The sequence below is a fragment of the Athene noctua genome, chromosome 1 (genome assembly GCF_965140245.1).
Source record: "Athene noctua chromosome 1, bAthNoc1.hap1.1, whole genome shotgun sequence".
In the NCBI taxonomy this organism is placed as follows: Eukaryota; Metazoa; Chordata; class Aves; order Strigiformes; family Strigidae; genus Athene; species Athene noctua.
Window position 1 is genome coordinate 38,110,581 of NC_134037.1, and position 25,452 is coordinate 38,136,032.

Below are 25,452 nucleotides of genomic sequence, written 5' to 3' on the forward strand. Positions count from 1 at the left end.
TATTTATTGAGTTAAACAGGCAAAAGGTATCCTCAGACATAATGGCCACCACTTGAGCAATACAAATCAATGCTACTGAAGAACAGGGAACATCTTTTCTCTCACCCCTCCCATCCCAGAAGTAACAATAGAAATACCAGGGCCCCTAGAGAAAAGAGAAGGAGAAAAATTATAAAAGGCGCTTAGAATGAGCTGCAGAGTTGAAACATGGACACTAGAAAATCATTAGGTGATCTACCGTATCAATAAAATCACCTCAAAAATAACTTTAATTGTTCCATTTCTACCAGGCACCAAATATGTAGCGCTGTTTAACAGCGATTTCAATGTATTAGCAACTGTCCTCAGCTGAAGCAGAACAGCAATTACTATTTATATTAAATTTGAGGCTGCAGATAGAAAGAAAGGTTTCCACAGAGTACGATGAGAGTTAATGAGAGTGGGGGAGAAACAAAGCTACTTTTAAGGTACTGTATGTCTCTATCAATCAAGCAACTAATTCTGTATCGATAGCTCATTACAGACACAATATCCTCATAAGAGCATGGCAACTCTACTCACCCTGTGACAGTATATCTGAAGAATGTATCTATTAAGTCCCTTAAGTTGTGGGCCACTGAAAATCCCAGTCTGCTACTCCTGTGTGGGTATTTTTTAAGCAGACATCAGCAAAAAAGCAAAGAGACTGCATGCACAACAATTGTTGCTAAATTGTCTTCCTTTTAACAGTTGAAAAATATGAGTAAGGCATTCCTCGGATTTACAGAAAACATTAGGAGGCTGTAGTTTTGCAGGCAAGGAGACCTTTTATTTTAATCCATTAAAAGAACCCAAAATAGTCAGCAGGTGGCCACATCTATCCATGTTTCATTAAAATCACATAAACCCTAAGTACAAAAGCACCACTGATTATTGCTCTAGAAAAACTGCATGAAAAATTCAAATACGCACAGTAAAAACATCACCATATGCACAAGACTTAATTTCTTAAAGCAAGTGTATGGAATGCTGATCCAATTTTACACATACCTTGCAATATTAAGTTGATATATATATATATATATTACTTGGCAACAATGGGAATTTCTAAAAGCACTGTTATGAGAAGGGAAATGTTCATATACAGTTTAATATGTCAACTATCATAGTCCTAAAAAAATTAGCATTTACAAAATACTTGATAAAAATATCTTTTAAAAGTTGTCCAAGAGGTACATAAAATCAACCCAAAATTTTCATGATATTTCATTCATTCTTGTCACCTACAGATTCAGTTTTCTGAGCCTGTGGAAAAGAAAGAAAGAAATTAATTACTATAGTAAACTGCCATTACATGCCTAGATACCCAAACTACTCTTGCTTCTTCATTTCTGATTTGCAACAGTTCCGTTTCAAACCTATGTCCATATTACATTTACACAAACAAAACAGGTACATTCACACACTTTGCTTAAAATTATCAGTCCCAGCTTTTCAAAAGCAATACAAGCCTTACCTGTCAGCTTCTTGTTCATACTGAAAAGCACCACACTACTATCTGTTTCTATTCACTGCACACATGCTGAATGCTCTACCGTACCCTTAACTTTCACTGTTTCAATCTGCCCTTTTACTGACAGTGTGCTGGGTGGGGCACCTCTGGATGTTGAAACACTAACAGTTGAGCGAGAGATGCGAATCTGCAATAACATTATGGGCAATAAAAAGAAACATTATGAACATGCTATCAATGTCTGAAAGGCTGAATAATTAAAAAACACTGATTCAATCAGCAGGAGGTATGTGTGGAAAGTACCTCTTCAGCTTTATTTTCACCATTTTCAGATGGTGTAGTACCTTCCTTTGCAGCTTCTTGCTTTTCATCCTTCTTCCCTTTAGCACCTTTGTTGGCCTTTGTTCCAGGTTCCTTCTGATAGAAGATTAAAAAATGGGCATAGACATTGTATGAGTAGCCAGCAGCTTATGTTTTTATCAAAAAACCTTCATATGAACTGAAAAGCAAATCTTGGCAAGCTGCATGTGCTGAACTGAAACACAAAACCAACTAAAGACTACCTGGAAAAACATATATCCACAAAAGTTATATAGAGACTCTCAACATTTCTAGAAAATTCTGATATCTGCTTCTTTACTTTTTCTGCTAATTTACAGGGATACAAAAACTTCTCAGACTATTGTGGTAGAGCTGAGCTGTATTATACAGAGGTACATACAAGATAACTGTATGAACAAATCCAATTAAAGTATATTGAAAGCTTATTCAGCCAAGCACAAACAACTCACTGTTTGTGTAACAGCACCACACTTTCAATTAACATGAAATATTAAATTAGATTTTAAAATTAAGCATTTTTGTTGGCTGTCCTTTTGTTAGTTTGGTAACATCTGTGATGTTCATTCCATGTCAATGGAAGAACCAACCAACATACTAGGGAGACAAACAGTGATAAAATTTCATCTGCAGCAACACAAAGCAGAGAATTTATCAAAAGTAACTATTCTAACAGCTACAGTTTCATTTGGAGATTTGCTCTTAAACAATTCATGTTGAAGTCTACTTTATAAAAAATTTTTGCTCTATGTAGACATTTATATTTGTGATCTAAGGTTAGTAGAGACATAGGATAAGGATTTTAAGTGCAATGGGATAAAAATTCACGTGGTATTTAATCGTATGTTTTACATTAGTGTTTAAAGTAGTTCTAATAAACATTGCAGAGAACTTCCATGGGATCATTTGCTTCAAATGAGAGTAGCTGTGAAAAAGTACATTGAGGCCAGTCTCCTTTCATTTACTACCTTTCCCCAGCGATCCCCACACAGGAGTGGGGCAGTGAGGAGGGAGTGCCAGTAATCCTAGTTCCAGGGCAACCTGATTTACTCCCTTCACCTTCCATGTTACACAGTAGCTGTGGTGCTTACCTGAGATGCTTATTGGTGGTATAAGTATAGTCCTAACTCTTCATCTACCAAAGAACACACTAAGGACTTGACTTAGTAAATCCATAATTTGCAAGCTTTTAACACCAAAAATTATCTCAAATCTGTACCATTTTAGGAGACCAAGATTAATATTCTCCTTTAATTGAGATCCAGTTAGAGATTGGAAAAGAGCAGATTACTGTATTAGAATCTTACTTAGAATAATGTCATAAAGGATTCGAGTTGCCTGAAATGAGCTTGAAATGTCTCTCATTCCACAACATGTACATGAAGCTACAGAAGCTACTGTATCTTTAGTAATACTCTTTTTAAGAGGGGAGCAGGATGGACTCAGCAAGACTTTATTGGTCATTTCATTTGATAAATCATAAAGTGTTCAAAGTCATAGAGTTTTACTTTCACACACAGACTTTGTATCCTGATACTTGCCCAACTGAGATACCAATAAAAGGACTTGAAAAATAGAAGTGTGAGGAATGCTAGACTCAGTTTCCACATGGTTTTTTTTCCCCCAATAAAGCAATTGCTCTTATTTAACATTCCCCTTTGGCACAAATAAATCTACAGTTTCTGAAGTACATGATTTATATGCAGAAATCCTAAAAAGGTATTTCAGACACTAGTAAGATTTTAATTTGACTGTAACTGGCCTAGAAAACCCAAGCCATTCAATTTAAATACATTTAATTTCACCTTTAATTATAATTGTGCATTCTCAGCAACGGCCAGGCTTCAAGAACAGATAAGAGTTTCTCTCTGTGAAATGAAGTACTGACCCTCTAGACAAGGAAACAGGATGGCACAGAGTAATCTCAAATTGTATTGCAGAAATTGCTAGGTCTCAGTTAGAGCTTACCCAACCAAACCGGTACATTTCAAGAAAGGTGTAGGAAAGGTAAAGATTCTTCTTAAACTAGGAATTCACTACAAACTAACATGGTCTGCATATCAAACAGGCAAGACATTTTGTTTGGGCCAGTAATGAGGCCAGGAAGGGGTGGAACAGAAAGAAAAGAATGATCTAATTTGTTTTTTTTCCGGGGGGTGGGGGGGCGGGGCAGGGAGCTGTGGGGAGGGCAGGGGAGCCAATGCCTCACAAAAATCACTGTGAACTGAACTGTTTGCAATGCAAAGGAGTAGTATAGTTGCTTGCTATAGGCTACAACAGTGGCAACTAAGAAGATGAGTATTTACCTTCGTGGTTTTCCTTGGTTTGGGTTCAGGTTTTGGTGGAGCAGGTTTCTATAAAACATTTTTAGTTGCACAATGTGTTAGACATATTAGCACAAGCCAGCCAGACACTTCCACACCCCAGCTTCCCCCCACCTTCCTTTACTTCCTGCTCATTAGTATACATCTAGAAAAAAACCTGAAGAACCTTAATGTACAAATGCACCTCATCACTGTACACACCCATTTTCATTAGCTCACCCACCTAAAGCAATTTGGACATCATTCTAAGAGTAAAACACAGAGATTAACTATTAAAAAACACGACAGATACGTTCTAACTGCAAAGAGGAAATAAAACCAAATACTAGTAGTGACATCAAATCAAGTCCTTGAAGGACAGCTCTTTCTCCTTCCAGGAGTAGTTGCATTCCCACAACTAACATCAGCCTGCAAAACGATACAAAGTCAATACTGCATGTAACAGACAGTGTTGCACTGAGGTGGAGAAATACAATCTTTTGTCAGAACAGCCTGAAACCTGAAACCAAGAAAACACAGATAACTTTAGGTCCAGAGTTCTTAAATATCCCTAAGCAAGAATAAAAATTGAATCGAGCAAAATATAACAAACCTATTTGGTCTGAGAAAGCATATGTGCCTAGAAAAGTATATACCAAGAGGTGTTATACATACTTACAGCTGACAATCTTGCTGACCGTCTTGTGGGCTACAGAAAAAAGGAGAAAACATTTCTATAGACTTACAGCAAACAGTATCCAAAGCAACACAGTATCAGTCATTTCATGGTGACAGCATAGAATATGCCCCTACCAAAATACATCTCTATTGCTGAACACAATTCACATCTTCACCTTGGAAGATCGAAATTTTAAAGGTACAAAGTGATGTGAAAATTTGTAATAAAAACTAATTAAACATTTGTATGTCCATGTAGTTAAATACTTCTTTCCCCCACCCCCCTCATTTATACTTCCGAGTCCCTTGCTGCTCAATTCAAGGTTCACAAATACAACAAGCTTGAGTACCTGTCGACAGGACACTGAACCTTTCTCATAAATACTTAGGATGATGTTTCTATAATCTAGCAGATGCTACTTGTAATAGCGGGTAAAAATATCACCTGATTAACAGCAGAATCAACATCCTTCCCTAGAGGATATCAGAGTACTAAAACTTCAAAACATGAAACTAAGTCCTTCCACTTCCTCAGTTCCTTACACACTCAATCTGAGAGTCCAGGTGCACAAATACAGCTGCAAGATGAGAGGGAGAAATTATTTCTTCTATTTAAACAGAACTCTCAAAAGAACAGAAGTCAGATATTCTGCTTTCCTCCACCTTCCTCTATCACTTCAACAAATCTTCATTATTACATTTTATTTTACTCTGTAATAAATTTATTACAGAAGATGAGTTAAATCCTAGAAATAGTTGTAAGCTCATTAGTTTGTTCACATTATTTTTGTAGTCATTAAAACAGAGGAACCCATGATCCAGTTAAATGGCATTGTTATCAAACAAAGTTTGGCCTACGTCATAAAACTGGAATCGCACTTGTAGCCAAAATAAAGGGACAATTCAACTGCAACAAATAACAAGTGTAACACAGCTTAAAAAGTGAGTCAAAAGTATCATCTTAAGTACATTTTATCCATTTAGGTTGAGCTGAAAAAACATGGCTCAACACATCTTGCTACAGGAAAAAGCTGTTGCTAATATCTCAAGAATGCCGTAATTCGTATTCACTGGAGCCATTTAAGTATTCTTAGTGGAAAGCAGTAGTGAACAGTTCAGACCTTCATCCAGCAAAATAAAAGGCTTGTCAAAAACCACTTAAATATGTTTTCAGCTACCAAATATTTATGCATCATTAACAAACAAACAAACAAAAAGTAAATCTCTCTCTTCTTGGCAATTTAGAGTACCAACTGCTTGTTAAGCAGCCTAGCAGTATTTTACAACATGTTAAATAAAGCATTTCATTTGGTCAGGTAATCAAGTAGCTCCTAGCTCAAGGTATCTTCTGTTACACATCTGTTTTCTTAAACTGATGATTTCTATCCCTCAGCATTTGGGCACTGGAATGTTTTGTTAGCACCTACTTTTTGAAGTATAATATGTTGGTTTAGATAAATTATAATTTTCTCCCATATTCCCCAACAGTTCCTGTTCCATGACTGATTTCATAGAAGGCTTGTATTACCATAAGAAAGTCAGCATAAACCCTCCATTCTTTAAAAATACCTAACGGCAAAATAATTTTAATTCTCCTTCAGAGTTTGCATGCATTTTGTGTTATCTGATTATAAGGAGGGAACTTCAGTCAAGTCAGCAGAAGCCACATTTTACTGTGCTTTTGGAATCTTTGTCCCCCTCCAAACAGCCGTACAAAATCAGAAACTAGCAGCTCACCCAATAGTCTGTTTGACACTTGCCCACTAGCAAACATCTACAGAAGGAGTCTATGAAACGGACCTGACACAGAACAACACTTTGCACTTTCCTACTGCACCAGCTTCTGGCAATCTAAAGTTGCGAACTTTCCAGCTTGGATATTATATCCACATCATGTGTTTAATAGTCCCCGAGGGTCATTTTCTCTGTAAGTTTGTCTAATAACCTAGTGAACCCATTTACACTTTCAGTTTCCGTAACATCCTGTGGCAATGAGTTCCATAATAGGATTATGCACTGTGTGGAAAAGAAAAAGCAAAACCTTCCCTCTCTGCTGTCTTTCCTTTAAACTTCTTGCCTCTCACTTTCACTAGATTCCTCTTGGTTTTGGGTTTCACAAGAAATAATTCCTGAACGGTCTTACCAATTATTTTATCACCCCTATTCTCAACTTTTTATATCCTAGAACATCTGGGTTGTTTGGGGTTTTGTTTGGGGTTTTTTTGTTTGTTTGTTGGGTTGTTTGAGGTTTTTTTAAAAGCTGCTCTGCATCTTGTTTGTCCCACTATACTTGGTATCCTTTTAATTCTATCATGGCCTTTTAAAGAAAGAGTCAGGAGAACTTCACTTAGTAATCCCACAGCTGGGAGCACAACAAATGAATCTTGTGATACACTGATGTTTCTCACTCTGTCCTCTAGGTTTTTTTCCTATCTTCTAGTTACCTTTTGCTTAGAACTGACATTTTCTAGTAACTATTCACTGTGATTTCACAATCTCTCCCTCTGATTAACAGCTGATTTGGTGACCATCACTGTGTCTTCCCCTTCCTCCATGTATTTAATTTGCATTTCTCCATAAGGAATTTCTACTGATATTTTATCACCTAGTTATCAGTGATGAAACAGCTGTCTCTGTCTCCCTCACTTCTGACTACCCTGATAATTTTTTTGAAAACTTTGTGTAATTTCTCTAGTACCTCCTCCTCCTAGATCATCAATTAATATATTCAGCAGCACAAGCCCAAACACAAAACATTCCAATACTCTACTGATATATCTCCACCACTATGAAAATTAACTACTACTGCCCCACACTCTTCTGATGTGTTACCAATTCTTAGGAAGATCCTCCCTTTAATCAATACTAGCTTAGTTTCTTTAAGAAGCTGCTTGGGGAGCCTTATCAAAAACTGTTCTTTGTAAACTATATCAATTGGCATGCTACCATCCTTATACCTCTTGGCTTCTGTGAAGAACCTGACTGCCTGAAGAATGACTTCTCTGCAAAACCCATGTTAACTCTCCCATTCTACAGTCATCCACATATACTTTGTTTTTGTTTTTGTTTTTTTTTAAAAAAAAACCAAAACAAAACAACCTACTTTTGCAAGTTAGACTCACAGGCTTCATTTTCCAGAACCCCTTATATAAAGTCCTGGGAGCATTTCATCACCTTCAGTTACTCTGGTACTGAGGGCAATGCAAGCAGTAACTTACATACTAACAGATTCACAATTGCTACCGAATACTGGCTAGTTCTCACTCATGCTTAATTGAAGAATGTCCTCCAGACTGTACACCCATAGGAAAAGTTTCCACTGTGAGAATGTCCCTAAGAATTCTCCATAGCAGGAGTTTCATTACTGTTTTTCAGCTTCACATCTGCCATCCTGAAGGGTTTGATCCTTTCCTCATTATTTTCCATGAATACAAAAAAAAAACCCTTTTGAAAAGAATAAATTTCCCTTATTTTGCTATTAAGCCATTCTGGATTGGGGGAGGTGGGGGGTGGAGCAGGGGCTTTTGAAAAATAATATGTATTTCTACAAGGCTCTGGTGTGGCACACCAGGAAGCCCCTCTGCCACCTGAAACCATTAAACTTTTTAGCTATTCCTTTTAATAGGCTCTCATTTTTAATATAATTCCCTTTCTTGATATCAAATCTTACCATAGCAGAGTTTATTTGCAATTACATTCCTGCAAGGACGATGAACCTGAATATATTATGGTTATAATTACAGAATAGTTCTCTAACAACTGTCTTTTTAACTAGCTCCTACATACTACTGAGGACCAAATAAAGACCTGATTATCCTTTTTTTTTTTGGTCCTTTGATTTGTTCCTCTAGGAAGCAAGTGTTTATAGTTTTAACTTTTTCATCTTTGTAATGCCATCCATGCCTTTTACCAAATCTCTGAAGGGTAACTTAAATCTCCATCAAGACTGTTTCTGTCCTCAGAGCCTCTCTGATCTCCCTTAACATCCCATAACTTTTATTATTGTGGTCAGATGATATCTGGCACAATTTCTACACTATATTTCCATTTACACATGGCTTGGCAATTCATATTCTGCTGTACTTATTGATGCAATTAACCTAAAGAAATATTAAAGACATGTAACAGAAAGCCATTCTACCACTAATGCAACTTAGCTCTCAACTCTGTATTTGTGCCTTTGTGTCAGTGTCCCAAAAAGTTTCTAAGTTACCCATTATATCAACACCCTCATTTAAAGCCAGATAGTCCAAGTTGCCCAGATTTAGATTTGATGCTTTTGTATTTTAGCTTGACTGCCTGTCTTCATAGGCACGAATTAAACAGGGTTTTATTTCTCAGGACTGCTCTTTACCTTTTCAGATGCAAACTTTTATGGCTTCTGTGCTAGCCCCTGCTCTCTGCCCCGACAGTGAGCTCTGACTTCACCCTATGTGCTTTCAAGAACTTGCCAGTCTCCCCTCAGATGTTTAGTTTAAAATAATTCAGAAGATCTCCTAAGCACCATCCACATAGGTCTGGTTTGGTTCAGACTGAAGTAACCCTTCCTACATAAATTCTAATCTAATCCTAAATCTATTTTCTGCATTCACACACCAGGAGCTACAGGGATATCTACTGAGATTATCTTAATTTGTTGTTGTCGTCGGTTTGTTTTTTTTTTTTTTTTTTTCCTGTAGCATCAACAGCCACTATTATCTCACCTTGATTGAAGACTACTCTAGGAGCTCTCATATTTCAGAGTCAGCAGGCTCTCTCCAGAGTATTTCTTCTGTGTATTTCTGTAAGCTTCTTTCCTTTTTATTCTAACAATCAGGTCTCAAATTTCTAGGGGAAGGAACTTTCACTTTTCTGGCTCTTGAAGAAATAATATTTAAACTTGGAAAGAAAAAAACATGCAAAGCAAAGGAGATTGTATTTTTACTATGATTTACTCAGCCTTTTAATACTTTATGACAAAGAAACTTCTTTGTTTTCTAGGAAGTTCTATAGGAAGATACTGAGGTATCAAAATCTGTTCCTCTCAGACCTCCTTTTTACTCTACCTGTTTCTTTGAGAAGCTTATTGTAAACATTACTATTGTTTCAAATATTTTGACATTTCCTCTGTACCATCTTTTCTGCCAGACAGAGCAACAACCTCTCAATTCAGAAAGTGTAAAACTTCATTAGATTATTTCTCCTGTTCATTTACACTCCAAGATTTACAAGAGCAACTAATTGTTAAGTCACTTGAATATTCACCTATTCTTTTCAAGGTCTGCCACAAAAGATGACAACCTAAGAGAATGAATCCTCATAATTCTCTACCTGTTTTTTTTTTTTAATTCACATTAAGGGCCATGACAAACAAATAAGCAAACTTTACTGTAGAGGTCAAATTATCACTAGCTGTCTCCTCACCTTCTCTGACAAAAGTTACTGTGCCCTTAAAACAAATTCAGACAAAGAAAACACACAGATGTGTCAGCTGCTCCAGTTCAGAGCCTAGTATCTTAATTCAAGACACCCTTCCACCAGTCACTTAAGCTAAGAATAGTTTTGAATTAAACTGGCTGAGGTGTGCACATCAACCGTCTTCTGCCAACCTATAGAGACAGAGCAACAGTTCCAGGCAGTAACATCCTACAGTGTTGCCACAAGATCCACCAGAGCTTGTCTATCAAAACCTTAAAATGTTTCTGAATTTCATTTTATGTACTAATAAGTTGTATGAATCCTCAGTACACCAACAAAACAAATTATGCCACATAAGCTACAAATGTGGTTTACTGTCATTATTCCCACTGAAAACACTTCACTAAAAGTGCCAGAGCAATGCACAGTCTTCTGATATGCAAGACTGCAGATGTCCAGTTAAATAATTACATGCCAAAAAAAAAATTTAAAAAAGAAATATACTTGCCTCTTGTTTAGTTACTTTTGCTGCATCCTTGCCTTCAGCACCCTCTGGAGACTGAAAGAAAATATTAAGTCAGTGTTTTCACTACAGACTTAAAAGCATCGAGGCAACAGCAAAACATGGTAAAGATTCTTCTTTCTATACATTGCAGCAACTTAAACAAGTCTGGCAAATTTACATTAGTATTTTCAAGCATCATTGTACCAAAGCCATTCTAGCTTTTCCAAGCAAGAACACAAACAAGGACTGATTATCACCAGGTACATACATATCATATCACACAGCATCCTGCAGTGGTCCCTCTAGCCAATTAATTAAAGCATCCACAGGCTCCAGTGGGAGCTCCATCTAATCAGCAGTTGGTGGCACAACAGTAAGAACTGGAAATCTGAGGTTTGCTCTAGTAGGGCTTTTGAAATCCCCAAGAAATTTAACATGCTTCTCAAATGCGAACTTAACCAGTAATAAGTTGTGATGAGACGAACCAAAAAAAGCACAGCATTACTGAAATGAGTGATTTCTTTACCTCATTTACTCCTTTTGTGCCTCAGGTTCACTCAACTGGAAGCTTTAACAGCATCTACCATCTCATCTCCTCCATCAGAACAGCAAAAATCAGTAAAACACCAAGACATTGACAGGAAAGCTAGGGACAAACATGTTTCTTCACTACAACAAAGGATCAACCTGACCATTCTAAGGTTGGTATTCCAGAGGTACCAGAGAAACATTAGTTAAACCACGGGAGGGGGGGGGAATAAATAAAATCAAGCTTCTATCTTCTGTTTACAGCTCAAGATGGATTACTTCACATTTTGCAAATGACTGGGTTTCCACCTAGGAGCAAGCGATTCATGGAAAACCAGCAAGCAGAAGCAGTTAGAGGAGAGCTGCAAGCATGGCATGTGTTTCAAAAAGGCATTTAACAGGCAGCAAAGGCGGCAATTTGGTTGCTGTTTTGTTTTTCAATCAGCAAAGGAGCAAGCTAGTTAACTTCTCCCTTGTCTTTCCATTTCAATCCTAACCCAAACCTTCCACCAGATTTTGACGCAGAATGTCCTGGAGTTATACTGTTACAGTTTGGAGCAGAGAAAAAGACCGGCTAGTTTGCAGCAGTTGACCGCTGCCTTCTCCTGGCACTGGGCTCTAACATACTTACAGAAAGACACCCCCCACCAGAGAATAAAATGTGGCTTTGTTACTGTGCGCTCTCCCGACAGAAAAGAAGCATGCCACAAAAGCTGATGGCTTAAAAAAAAGCCGAGGACTGATCATCTAAGTAGCTAGAAAGCAGCAGGAAGTTCAGCAGCACTGCGCAGCGTAGAGCAACTCAGAATAGCAACAGAGTCAGGCATCCAAAATGGAGCCTGACTGTTCCCTACGCCGCTGCAGCCTCACCAGCCACCTGCAGGATTGTTTCAGGTTTACATTCTTAAAAGCCTTTCAGTCTGGTTACTAAAGAGTTGCCACAGCTTCATGGCGTGATGCTGGGAGCATCAAAAGCCATAAGGAAAACAAACCCAAGTAGTTCCATGATCACTGTCAGTAACAAAGTCTTGTTTCCTACAACCTCCCTCTTCAGCTCACGATACGGTACAAGCTCTGGGTATAGCTTTTATGTAGTCCATGAATTCATAACATCTGTTTCTCCTGTATGAATTTTCTCAAGTCTAACAAACTTGCCCTAAACCCTTTTCCTGGAAGGAAACTCAAATAGCATCCCTCCTGTCCTGGGCACCCATTTATATAGAAGTTCTCTCAGATTTTATAATCTTTTTCCTTATAGTGGCCAAGAGGTTCAAGATTTACAGGGGTAGGGACAGAAAGATAGCATGATGCATTTCCTTCAGAAGTCAGGCTAAAAAACTCACCATAAACCAAACGAAACTGACACTTCGCAATTGGGCTGTTATACCCTACTTCACTTTTAGGAACCACAAAGCTTTGAAACAGGGCTACATCATCACAAAATGGCACTGCCACATGCCAACAGCCTTGCAGTAATTGCCCAGAAGCAAACTCTCACCCTGCAATACTGCATAGTTAACTTACCCCATTCTCTTTAGCACTAATAAAATACAAGTCTCCTACATTTCTGATAGACAGGGCAGCCTGACTTTAGATGCAAGTATTATTGCTTGACAACAGATGTTAAAAACTGCTCATGAGGCTAAGTGCAGGGGGAAAAAAAATTATATTAAAATACTCTTAATGCAACCACTGTATACTACTATGATATTACATAACAACTTAAGTTAGCTAATTAGCCCAGCATTCCCTCTGAAGTTAGAAAATCTAACACCAGTTCTGAAGGCCACATAACCTTCTCCATGGAGAGACATGCACAGTAATAGTCTCAGAGGTGTGAATAAGCAGCAAGGGGTTCTGACACACTCTCATTTCCATTTCAGACCTGCTCCCTCCTCTCTGCAATCACTACAAGTCCAGGTGTCCGGAGCCTTCACTCACCCTCTCAGGGACTGGCAGAGCTGTGTGGGAAGCCATGTCATGAGTAAGGTAGTTGTGCCTGCTGCTTAAAAAATCCCGTATAAATATACATACAAATTATAAATATATAGTCTTCCCTGTTCCATCAGAATCATTTTACTGCACAGCTGCACAAACAATTGAGACGGTACAAGAATGAAGTGGCATGGGGCAGTTGCAAGCAGCCTGGGACTCTAAGCTGCCAGACACACCAGAAAAAAAAAAAAAAAAGTCAGATATGGCTACAGTACATTTAAGAGGAACAGAAATGTGTTTTCCCCTCTGTGAGTCCTGCTTAGACATTCCAGTGAGTCCCAGCTGATGTAGATCTTCATGCTAGTTTTTGCAGTACTTTCTCCTCTCCCTAAGGAACAGAGATTTGTACATGAACGGATTTGAGCCAAGCACAGTTCCCAAAAAACATGGCATGCCACACTCAGTGACTGACTGCGCTAGTATCTGGAAGTCACAGGACTTTTATGTCGATACCACCAAAACCTTAAAGTCCTCGTCCTTAACTTTTCCACAGGAACCCTTCCCCCATCTTTTGTCCTGGTGATAAACTACTGAAGGACCTCTGGTTTCAAAGGAACTAAACATACTAAGTAACCCGTCCTCTTGGCACGTTTTTCCACATGATGTAATGCTACGGCTCACCATATTTCACATGACACCCCAGCCACATTAAAATGCATCCTGGACACTGTGCCTTACATCGTAAACTAGTCAGGACTGGGACTGTCCACACTGCAAGTTTTGTGCAGCAAAATCAAAGACCAATGCAAGCACCGAATCACTTGACAAGGGCAGCATTCCAACCTCAGTAATTCTTCAGCTGTGCTCCATCATATGCCTGTACAGTACTCATAAAGTAGTCCGTATAGACCTGTCGTGCCTGATACTGTATGGATGCCTACAAGAGACAAGACAAGTAAGATAAAAAAGAAAGTAAGGACAGATAATAGTGATTTTTTCCCCCCCCCCCCCCCCCCAATCATAGAGGTACACAGAAGGAAAGATGACTGGGTAACTCTAAATATGCTTTTGATATTTAAACTAATAGCAAGTTCAGGTGACCACACACTGTGTCATACCTCAATTAGCCCTATATATTGGCAATAAGATTGTAAATTAAGCTGTAGCTAAGCTCATAAGATCTGTCAGAGCTGCATAACTTCTATATCACAAGATTAAGCTGAAAGGTTGCATGCAAGATTCCCTGTGTCTTTTGGCAATGAGCTTTTTTTTAACTTGCTTCTCTCTGCCCCTTTTTAAGTACAACCTAGAAAATGATTTTGAGAGGACTGGAAAAAACAAGGGAATATTAATAGATGATAGTGAACATTAAAAAAATAAAATCAAAGGAATATTGAGCTTGCTGGCATACACAGTCCTTGCATTTCACCAGCTGTGAAGTATACGTAAGAACCGATGTTTCCGCACACCAGGACAATGCTGTGGTATCTGCAATGCCAACGCCATTACAGAACTGTTAAGTTGAAACGAGAAAACTAGATAACTGTTTTAAGGAAACATTTGATAGAACAGACAGGCAAATTTCCTTTTTTTATTGTTCTTAAGGCTGGGTTACCTGGTAGAGATGAACCACAAAAGAAACAAAAAGCTTCAATTTTTCTAATCAAAGCCCTGCAATATAAGCAGGATATAATGAGGGAACAGTAACACAAAGCAGTCAAGTTATTGATGTCCGAGTGATTCAAAGGTACACGTTTGAACCTGCAGTGATCAGCTTCTGGATAAATATTTTGTTTGTACTAAAATGAATGAACTGTACTATTATAAAGGAGTACATAAAAAAGCCTGAAGAATGAGAATATAAGTATGTGAGAAGTAACAGTCAGTACAGAAGGTTGCTTATAAAATGAAATAGATCATTTGGTCTCTGAAGGATCTTATTACTAGCTGAAACACAACACCTTGGCTCTGATGGGACAGAAATTAGTCCTTTCATGCCCACATGAAAAAAAAAATGAAAAAGCAGATGCTAATTTCATTCTAACAGTCACATTAAGAAGTCAGAAAAGCAGAAAGCCTTAACTGTCCTAGCACTTGAGCATTCTTTATAGTGTTTCCTCCTTTCTTTGCAAGCTGTTTTGTTAGGCCGCATATTGATATGCTGCCTGCAATGGGACTTGCCTGTAGATACTTTCCTGGCTCACTGTACTAGCTACATTTTCCATGATGTAATGCTTTGGTCACTCTTCCAACTTTTTTCACCAACCAAAATACGTAAAAGCTTGCAACAAAACCACAGCGCAAGAAAAGAGGATGTATCAAATCCTAAGACTTTTTCAGAGTTTACTGCATTATTTTCCTAAAATTTTTCCTCCCTTCATTTCCATTTGAGTAGAACTCTGCATTAGACTAAATTTAATTCAATGAATTGTTTCCCCATACATGTTAGATATTCTGATTATTTGTCCTCAGAGGAGCTCTGTTTGTGCCAGTTCATAAATGTAATTAAAATGCTGTTTATTTCTTGGGTTAGATTAATAAAGACTACATGTTGACTAATTTAACATCAACCAACTCCTGCAACACCCTTCTAACCATTATTTCCTCATTTAGCTCCTCCAGCATCTTATCACTAACCTTTGTTTACAGCTAGTTCTTTGATGTGTTTTCAGCAAATAGAACAGTGCTCACTGCCAAGCCAATGTGAATGAACTCCTCAAGTAAAACTAATTCTCCCTAATAAATGCTTTAAGGAATCAGGTATTCTTCCTACTACTACTTCTTTTTTCTAACACGAGCCTGATCCTGGATGGGTCAAAAAAAAACCCCATGCATGCCACTAGTTTAAAAAACATTTTAATGAAATTCTGACAGAACCACAAGTGAAGTACAGAATAAATCTGATCAGTGGCTGGATTTTTTAAATACTTATCCAAAATGACATCTGTCTTGCTCTCTTCCAAAAAATCCGATGTGGTTTGGGTTTTTTTGGTAGGTACTGTATATTTATGTACTGTATACATTCTTCACTAAAAAAACACCAACAAAAAAAAAACCTGCTTAAATATTTATACTTTAAGTATACAATATTTCAGTATATTCTGTTAAGATGTATTACAATGAAATATTACACAATATGTCATTTTAAAAATTTAAATCCCTCCATCTTACACCTATTAAGAGCAGAATAACTAATTTTCTAATTCTTTGGGAGAGAATATCAAGATCGCAAAGTTCTGAAAAGACTGATGTTACTTAAAAGTTTAAATACAAAGAAGACCATTGATATTCCCTGGTATTAATATGCAATTAGGGGAAAACAAAACAGGGAAAACATTCCTGATCAAAATCTCCATTCTTGGTTAGAGATTCAAGTCAAACAGAATGACTGGTTAACATGCACTGCATTTTCAAATATATAAGAAAGTAAGAGTACAAACAGCTCAGTTATAAACAGAATCAGTAGATTCAGAAAATGCATTTTAATAAATTCTTTCATTCTTAACAGGTAACTTCCGCGAGCTTTATGCTCTTCCAGATGAGACAGAAGAAACAAGAAACCAAGTTAGGCCTGGGGTATTTCTAGATATCCAAAACTACACAGTATAAATCTTTTTCCAAGAGAGGAAATTCCTTCATTGTAGATTGAGATTTTCCTATTTCCACTGAAAAGAGGTCAAAGATTGACCAATAATTTAAAATGCATTTATATTGGACATGACATTGTAGGTGTTTCACAACTGTCTTGGCTTTGATTTTTCCTTCCAAGTTTGTCTTCTCTGTAGTCATTTTTTTGAATATGACATCTACCTACAGGAGAGTGAAGTAGTAAGAGCAGCTTCTAGAGGCTCAGATTAAAAAAAAAAAAAATAAAAAGCAGCATTGTAATTTAAAATTAGACAGACAGTTCCTTTTTCAGACATTGAAGTAATCAGCTGCATTTTGAAAAATACAGATCAGCCATGGGAGCAGTGAGCACAGTGCATTTGAAATTGTTCAGTTTCCCCTGAACACCAAACATAAGAATTCAGCTAAGTAAGTAAATTCTTGTCTCAGTATTTGCTTAACCATTTTTACTACCACCATAAAATAAAAAGGCAGATTCAAAGAATATGATGGATGAAATCCAGTCCCTAATAATATTATTTCTCTGACCTTTCAAAGCTGATGCCAGTTCTTCAAGTGAGATGAAGCTAATCAACTCATACAAGTCTACATACAGAGGCAGTCTTTAAAACCTTGAAGATTAGGTTCCAAAATCTGTATCTAAAAAGAACTGATCAGATCTGAAAAGCAAAACTAGCAAAGTACTTCTGAAAAAAAAAAAAAGAAAAAAAATTATTTTATCTACCTAGAGAATGAATTTAGACAACTACTTTCAGTAACAATGAATTCCTGAAAATAGCCACCTCTGACAAATAAAAGTACTCTGAATTACTAGAAAAAGGTGTACAATTACTCCCCTCCCAGATGACATAACTGTGATAAAACCCCAATAATCTACAAAAGAACATTTTTTGATGTTTCAACTAAGTGGTGCTACAGAACGTCAAACCTCCAAGATGGTGATAGCAAGTCCACAAGTAAGAGGCAGGTACCAAAGGCACCACTGGTACAACTCCTTGGATACACCAACCTCTTACATCCTGGTAATAATTCCAACTGGGGTTAACAGGAGTATTGCTCTACCACAACAGCCAGAATGGAGAACTTCAAAGACAACCTAAATGCAGTTTCAAGAGAAGAAAAAAGTAAAACGTCTCCAAGAGGGTGCAGGTAGGATAAGGAAGAAACAATACAGCAGAGCTAAAGGATGTTTTCCTGCTACATGTAGAGCACCAACACCTCTCCTCAACTCTGCCTGGGAGTAACAAACACTGCAGAGGTAAAAATGTCATTAGACACTTGATGTCCACCCATGGAAGCACTCCCTGCTACTACTAACTTGGGTAGCATTAGGACAATGGAGAAAGCTAGGTGGGAAGAGCAAACTACCCAAAGGTCCCAACAAAGACAGTGCTGATGGGAACATAGGCAATTTTTTTTGTGCAGACAGATCCCAACATTCTTAGGGAACACAGCATTTTTATATTTGCAGCTTTGCGCTGTTACCAAGTACACCCACACTTTACTATGTGAAGACAGGAGCTGTATCTCCAAGTTACAGGAGGAATTAACTGAAAATTGGTAATTTCCAAAGACAACGAGGGGGAATAAAAAACAAACCAAAAAACAAGCCAAATGCCGCCCCTAACAGTGCGAGGAAACAATTTGACCACTGAGTTGTTCTGTTTATTCTAATGATTAAAGAATACTCCTGTATGCAGTCTAAGTCAGGGACAATCAAAGAAAGGCTGGCTAAGACTGCAGTCTGATGAATGCCTGGCTGCTGTCAAGAGTTCTGCCCTTCCCCACCTAATTACTCCTGCCAATAAGCCAATTTAGCTTTTTCTGCCCAAGGTATGAGAGACTAGACCAGCAGACAGGCCTGGCCAAAACCAACCTCAACCTATGATATCCCACAGGTTAAATCAGAGTAAGGACAGGAATGAGTATCTGGAATTGCTTCTTTTGGCCTGTACATGCCAACTTGAAAGATCTGTTGAACTACTGTCCAAACTGTGAAGTCACACACTGTCAATTTTGCTGACAATAAAAGTGGTATAAGAGCATCTTACTTCTGCATGCAGTCAGTTGCTCATTCACAGCTTTACTCTCTTCTAACAGGTTACCACACATTCATTGTGCCACTGTGCATCACTCTAAATTGCATCAGTAAAATGATCCAGAATAAAAAAAGATTCAAAATCACCTTTAAACCTGTTAAGTAAACAAGCATTAAGAGGATCATGGCCTAAAATATAAGTCCAACACCTGAAAACACCTTTTTGGCTACTGGACCATGAGATAAATCACTGTGCTAGCTTAGTGCAGTTAAAGAACAGAAAATAGATGGTGGACGTTATGATCCTACAATGTGCTAATTTCCAAGAGAAATCTCTGCATCTAGTTTACTTACACTCTACACAAAAGACAGTATTACAATCATGTCAAAAAAAATTCAACTTCATAAAATTTCTCTGAAACAACAACACACCTTGGGACATACGAGGCTTATGCACAGTTACTGCTTGGGTATAAAACAGTGGAGAAAGCGAAGTTCAAATAAGACAGAAGAAAAGCAGCTTTAAACTAAACCACATATACCTCCTACATTCTATTTTTTATGTTTTAAACTTAGTAATACTGATACTCTAGAACACAAAATAATATTACCCCCATTAGAGTGTTGAACTACTGTATATAAAAAGATTACCTGCACCTGGTTACTTCTGAACTCAGAGGTGATGACTTCAAAAGTAGATTTAACTACACCTCATCAGATACCATGCTTTAATGTGACCAAGGAGCATCAAGAATGATTTTTAACTGACAATTCAGTGAAAACCTAAAAACTCTTACGTTGCCCATTCATTAAGTTCAGTTGTGGTCCAAGAGGAAAGCATATACACTGTCATCAATGGCTAATAAATGGGTCAGATTTTTACAGACTTGTATAAAATGATCAGAAACATTTTAGACCTATAAATCCTTGGTCAATGAGCTTTTAATCTCCATAACTCTGAAAAACAGTCATAGCTAAAATAATATAATTAGCTTTTTCAAAGCTATTTTGAAGCGTATCTTTAATATGTAGTGTGGACAAATATTTGTTGCATGTATTTAACAGCCTTGTAAACATCATTTTCTGCAACATGGCATAGCAGCATTGCTCAGTCATGTTCTTTCTTCAGTGCCACTCAACACTGCTACACTGTATGATATCTAAGTGTACCATGTGCAGATAAAAACTTGTGATCTCCTCTGCTTAACTTTTCTATGAAAGACGTAGATCCTTTGAGTCAGTCTGGTCAACAGATACTTGGGGTAGGACAGCTTTCAATTGCTTGAAATACATCAAGGTTTAAAATTCTCATTAGTTACAAATTTAGTACAAGTGGTACAGTTTCTAAAATTGGTAAGTGACAAAACATCCTTTTCCCTTATATTAGAAGACTCTTGCAATCTTTTAAGAAGCTCTGGTACCTCTGCCTTGGTTGAATGTTAAGTGCATCTCTGCATAGCAATTGTTTTAGCTGTCCCTGCAAAGGATGCTGAAGGCAGAAGCCCACCTGAGGACTCTCCACTGGCACGTTAGGTAGGAGTTTGTCAAAATCAGGGGTACCTCAGTGACAGAAATGCACCTCCTGGTGCCTAGCCCGTTTTCTAGTATTTACTGAATGGTCTAGGATTGATCTAATGGGAAAAGCAGAAAGAAAATGCCTTTTCAGAGCTTTGACTTCTGCTATTAGCCCTCATGTAGCACAGGGAGAAAGGAGGAAGCAGTCAGCATGAAACACAGGGTGAGTTCAGCTGAAGTCTGGAGAGAGAAGTGGGACAGAATGGGAGTGGGGAGAGGGCTGCAGCCAAGACATCTGGATCTGGTACTGATCCCCTTTTTCCTTCTAATCTATAATCACCTTCAGAGCATGCAATAAAATACAGAACCTCTCCTATTTCTACATCCCACTGATTACAGAGTGTGCCTTGTTAGTGGAGTTCTAGGACAAAGTGAAGAGTGCCTCTGCTGCAGACCAAGACCTACCAATGCCAGTGATGAAACAGGTTTCTGGGAAGGCGCAGGTCCCCAAAGCATCATTGGAGCTTCTTTTCTGCCAAGTACTTGCAAAATGAAGATAACCATAGCCAAAAAAATACTATGTGACATATAGCATGTTGAATTGACATGGACTGATACACAGCTGAAGTATCAAAACACAGAAAGGGAATAAAGAGGAGCTGAACCGCACTTGAGTGTACTTCATACTGCTGCATTATGAACACAAACTCACATGCTACTCTTTGCACAAGATCTACATCTCGTTCCACAGGCCAAAGAGCAACAGTGGGATCATTCAGAGCCACAGCAATAGAGCCGTCACCTGCAGGACCCTCGGCTTCATTAGTTAATTGATGTTTGATCACACTACAAGTTGATCCAACAGAATTTTAGAAAACTGGTTACTATTGCAAGTTTCTCAGTTTCTATGTACACATCACAAAGCACAAAGACAAATTTAGAGAAGCAACAACCACAAATGTACCACTCAAGAGTGCAGGAAGTGTTTATTGGGGGAATTAAAAAAAAAAAAAAAAAATCAAGAATCAAGACAGACATCTTAAACTGAGAATCCAAGATGAAGGGACCATTCCAACAACTCAGCCATTTACTTCTGTGCCCCATTTCCCTATCAGTGGATGAGGAACAACATTTCTCTTTGAATATTCATGATACTTAAGAAATGCAAACTCAAATATGCATAAGAATTTCACAAAAAGAACTGAGTTTAGGTCCAGACAAAAAAGCCTAAGTAGAATTTAATGACCCTAGGTTAGTACTTGTAAGAACATGCATTTAACCCCAAGGATTAGAAAACACATTGATTAGATACCTGGTTGGCAAAACAACTAATAAGGTAACAGACCCACAGAAAAACTATCATGTGATTGCGTAACTAAATGCACTACGATAGGACAACCCTGGAATACGGCATCTTCTAACTTACACTAAAGCAGCAGTATTCCAAGCAAAATATTCAGAGGGTTTGTTTTTCTGTAGTAAAGATAACCAACTAGTCTCTATGACTTTAATGAAAGTGAATTTGCATAGCAGAACAGGAACCTACCACAGATGTTCTCTATTACATTTTTACAGCATCAACTGTACAGCAGAAACTAACATTCCTGACTACAAGGCGGCAGCAAATAGCCTACTGAAATGGCTAATTAGACCACAATATTTTTTATTTGCTCTGCAACAAATGCAATAGTCAAAGATGTTATATTAAAAAAAACAAAAAACAAAAACCTAAAGAAGAAAAAGTCGCACTTAGTCCTCACATCTGATTTAACTCCCATGTGTTTTCAAAACAACATGTGAAGTGCAGGTCACATTGCATAGAGTCAGATTAAAGAATGAGTTAGGTCGTTTGGGAGTACAACCCCAAGTAACTGATAGGCTTCCCATCCAACACTGGACAAGTCACCACTTGACCTATTAATATCTGTCAGAGGTGGTGCAGGTTCTACTTAAGGGGGCAAGTACCGTTCATCTTGATGATGATCACATCAAAGCTAATGTATGTTTGCTTATGCACACAGCTGTATGTGACCATACCATGATTCGCCTTGTCATCAGGTACAGAATGGTTCTTCATCCTTTTATGGCTAACATTGAGACATTTTTACTGGGGATATTTCAGGGTCAAGGAGTTTTCCAGTATGACCCAAGAGCTAATTCCAGCAAGACAAGCAGCAAAACAAAACGCCACAATCCATTTCAAGGCATTCGTTGCTATCAATACCACAACAATCATTCTGGTTTATCCCACACTGGCATGCCATTCTTCTTGTGAAAGACGATGTTCACACCACAACATGTTATTACAACAGACAAAGGGTGCAGAAATCTCACAGGAGTCCAGAGTTCAACCCCTTTTTGTTTTAGCACCGAATTTAACACCATCTCAACACACAGTAAGTTTTTCCTTTTCCCTGTGACCCTCAAGCAATGAGTAATGATATCCCAATACCTTAGGCCACAGCCCTCTACAGAAGAGGAGACAGTCTACATTTTTTTGTTCATTATATTCATAATGAACATAAGGCCAGGAACTCAGCAACTGACTTCAGTTTACACAGAGATGAAAAAAATCAAAGACGAAAAGCAAACAAAAAGTACCAGCCAGTTTAGATAAGTAAGGCAGGTACAGGTCAATTCATGCCCCTTCTGCAATACTGTTTATTTACTTACCCCCATAACTGTGAAAATTTCTCATTTTGACTTGTGATGTCTATTTCCTTATGAAACTTTCAGTGTTAGTAGCATTTTTGTAAGTTAGAAATTTTAATAGAAGAACTGACTATTCGCTGCGCGTCATGGTGTTGTCTCCATGTGGCAGCTGACTGGTGTAATTATTCAGCTACTGCTGTATCACTAACTTCTCATTCTGCGGATGTTATTCTGGAATAAAATTGACAATTGTAAAATCCTTAAGGTACTCCCACTTCTCTCAAAAAGCAAAGCCATTAATCATACACTTTTCCTTTGCTTCCCAAAACCCCTACTTCATATATAATCTTAAAATGTAAATGTTTGTAACCCATACAATGCTAAGTAAATTAAAATTTACTGCACCATTAAAAATGCATCCCCATTGCTCTGATCCCGTATGTCCCTTTTTTATTACTTTTTTTATAATCTTCTATAAAGAAGATGCTCTCGTGGACTTACGACTCAAAGAGAGTTTTTCTTAATAAATGCTCCACAAGAGACCACAAAAACCTACAAGAGTGACTTTAACTCTACCCCTCTGAGGAAGGACAGCCTGAAACATCATCCGTAGTAGAACACAGAAGGGCAAAGGAAATGGGGTAGGAAGTTTGCAAGGTTTCAAAAGGTGCAGAGAGTCCTATGGGCACTGGCTAATTTTCAACTTTTTCCCGATGACAAGCAACGGCACTAAAAGAACAGAAGCACGTGAGGCCTACGTGAGGGTGCAATGACAGAAGAGGAAAAGCTGCCCAACATTCACTAACTTCTAAGCCCTGTTATCCAAATAAAGGCAAACAAGCCCATTCTTGTGTCCATTTTCAGAACCGGAATGAATTAAATAAGTCGGTAGCGAACAATTTGACATTTTGATGCCTCCAATAAGGAAAGGATAGGAACTGAACGCCAAGCTACCTCGAAGTCATCGCCCACCTGTAACTTTATCAAAGCAGATTTGAACCCCAGCCCCGATACGGTGTATTAGGAGGTCACGGGTGACACGTGGGAAATCCCCCCAAACACAATTTGCTTTGCCTCGGCTGACCTAGTTAAAATTAGAGGACTGCAGCTATTATTTTTCGTCATAGCGTGTAGACAGCGTCAGTGCTCCCGTTACATTCGGTCCGCGCCGGCAGAAGGCTGGCAGGCAGCTCCCGAGCCGGGTCTCCGGCAGGGCCTCCCCGGCCGCCCCCCTCCGCGAGCAGCCTGCCCGCCGCCAGCGCCGCCACCGCTCCCCGCGGCCAGGACGCCGCGCAGCGAGGGCTCCGGCTTCAAGCAGAGAACAGAGGCGTAGAAAAAGCCCCACCGCACCGAGCCCGGCCGCTGAACGGCCGCCTAAGTTTCTCTCCCGTCGGAAACACGGCGGCGGCTCCCTCCGGAGGAGGCTGCCCGCCCCGAGGTGCTCGGGGAGCGAAACAACGGACGGCGGCGGGGGCCGGCCCCGGCCCCCCGTCCCAGCTCCCGCGGCCCGGCGGGGGGAGCGGGGGGCGGCGGGGGCCGCGCGGGCTCCCTCAGGAGGCGCCTCCCCGCCCCGGCGGCCGCCCCCCGCCACCGGGGGCCCTGCCCGGATGGGCGCCGGAGTTGGTACATACGGGTCTACCGCGGGAGGCGAGGAGAAGGGTGTAGTTTGTTTTAAACATGGCTTGCCTCTCCCCTCCTCCTTCTACCTCGGAGCCATCACCCGGGCTCGGCGGGCGGCGGCGGCAGGATCCGGCCGCCCCGGTTGGGTGCTGCCCGCTCCCCGCTGCTCCCCCCCCTCCCCACGGCGGCGCCGGAGTTTGCAAGCAGGAAACTCCTCCCGCCGGGGGCCAGGGGCGAAGCCGCAGCTGCTGCGGCGCTTCTCCCCGGCGGCGGAGAGAGAGGGAGAGGGGGGAGGAGGAGGAGCGGGGGGGGAGGCGGGGGGGCCGGAGTTGTGATAGCGACTTCACCCCCCAGGGACGGGGGCGACACCGCCCCGCGCGGCACCGGGAAAGTAAACAGGGAGCGGCGGGGAGGGGCGGAGGGGGCTTGCAACAGGCAGCCAAATACCCGGGCTCGGGAGCAATCCGCCAGCTCCGGAACGGAACGGATCGCCGGCGGGGGAGCAGCGGGCGCCCCCAGCCCCTACCGCGCGTTTCACCCGCCGGCCGGCGCTCGGCGGTGCCCCCCAGCCCTGCCCGGGGGAGGCGCGGAGGCAGGACCCGCCGCACGCCGGGGGTGCGTTACCTTTCTCTTCGGCATAATGTCCCTGCTCCGGGCCGCGAAAGTGAAGCGACGAAAGAAGCTCCGGCAGAAACGCGGATCCGCTCGGTGGTGGTGGCGGCAGCAGCAGCGACACCGGCGTCGCGGATGCCCGCAGCTCTGCCCGCGCCCGGTGCCCGCCGCGCCGCCCCGCCGCCCCCGGCGCCCCGGCAGCCCCCACCGC

At 39.9% G+C, this 25,452-nt stretch overlaps 1 protein-coding gene across 3 annotated transcripts; it reads right to left on the reverse strand.

Annotated features, from left to right (window-relative positions):
- HMGN3 (high mobility group nucleosomal binding domain 3) lies at window positions 1–25,452 on the reverse strand. 3 transcript variants are annotated; one of them, XR_012632813.1, is made up of 7 exons: window positions 25,254–25,452; window positions 10,718–10,768; window positions 4,814–4,843; window positions 4,138–4,185; window positions 1,796–1,909; window positions 1,496–1,679; window positions 1–1,284 (listed from the first exon to the last, which is right to left on the reverse strand). XR_012632813.1 is itself a non-coding variant. In XM_074895950.1 (7 exons), exons 1-7 carry the CDS (start codon window positions 25,266–25,268, stop codon window positions 1,271–1,273), a joined length of 372 nt encoding a protein of 123 aa, XP_074752051.1. In that variant the 5' UTR covers window positions 25,269–25,452; the 3' UTR covers window positions 1–1,270. The 3 variants fall into 3 exon arrangements, 2 of the variants coding, with proteins under 2 accessions (XP_074752051.1, XP_074752052.1); XM_074895950.1 differs by having other exon boundaries at window positions 1,580–1,679; XM_074895951.1 differs by lacking the exon at window positions 1,496–1,679 and having other exon boundaries at window positions 2–1,284.

Coding starts and splice junctions, on each gene's coding strand:
- HMGN3 (XM_074895950.1), bottom strand. Junction 4,844..10,717: donor CAAAAGTAACTAAACAAGAG/GCAAGTATATTT, acceptor TTTTTTCTGTAG/CCCACAAGACGGTCAGCAAG. Junction 1,910..4,137: donor AACCAAGGAAAACCACGAAG/GTAAATACTCAT, acceptor ATCTTCTATCAG/AAGGAACCTGGAACAAAGGC.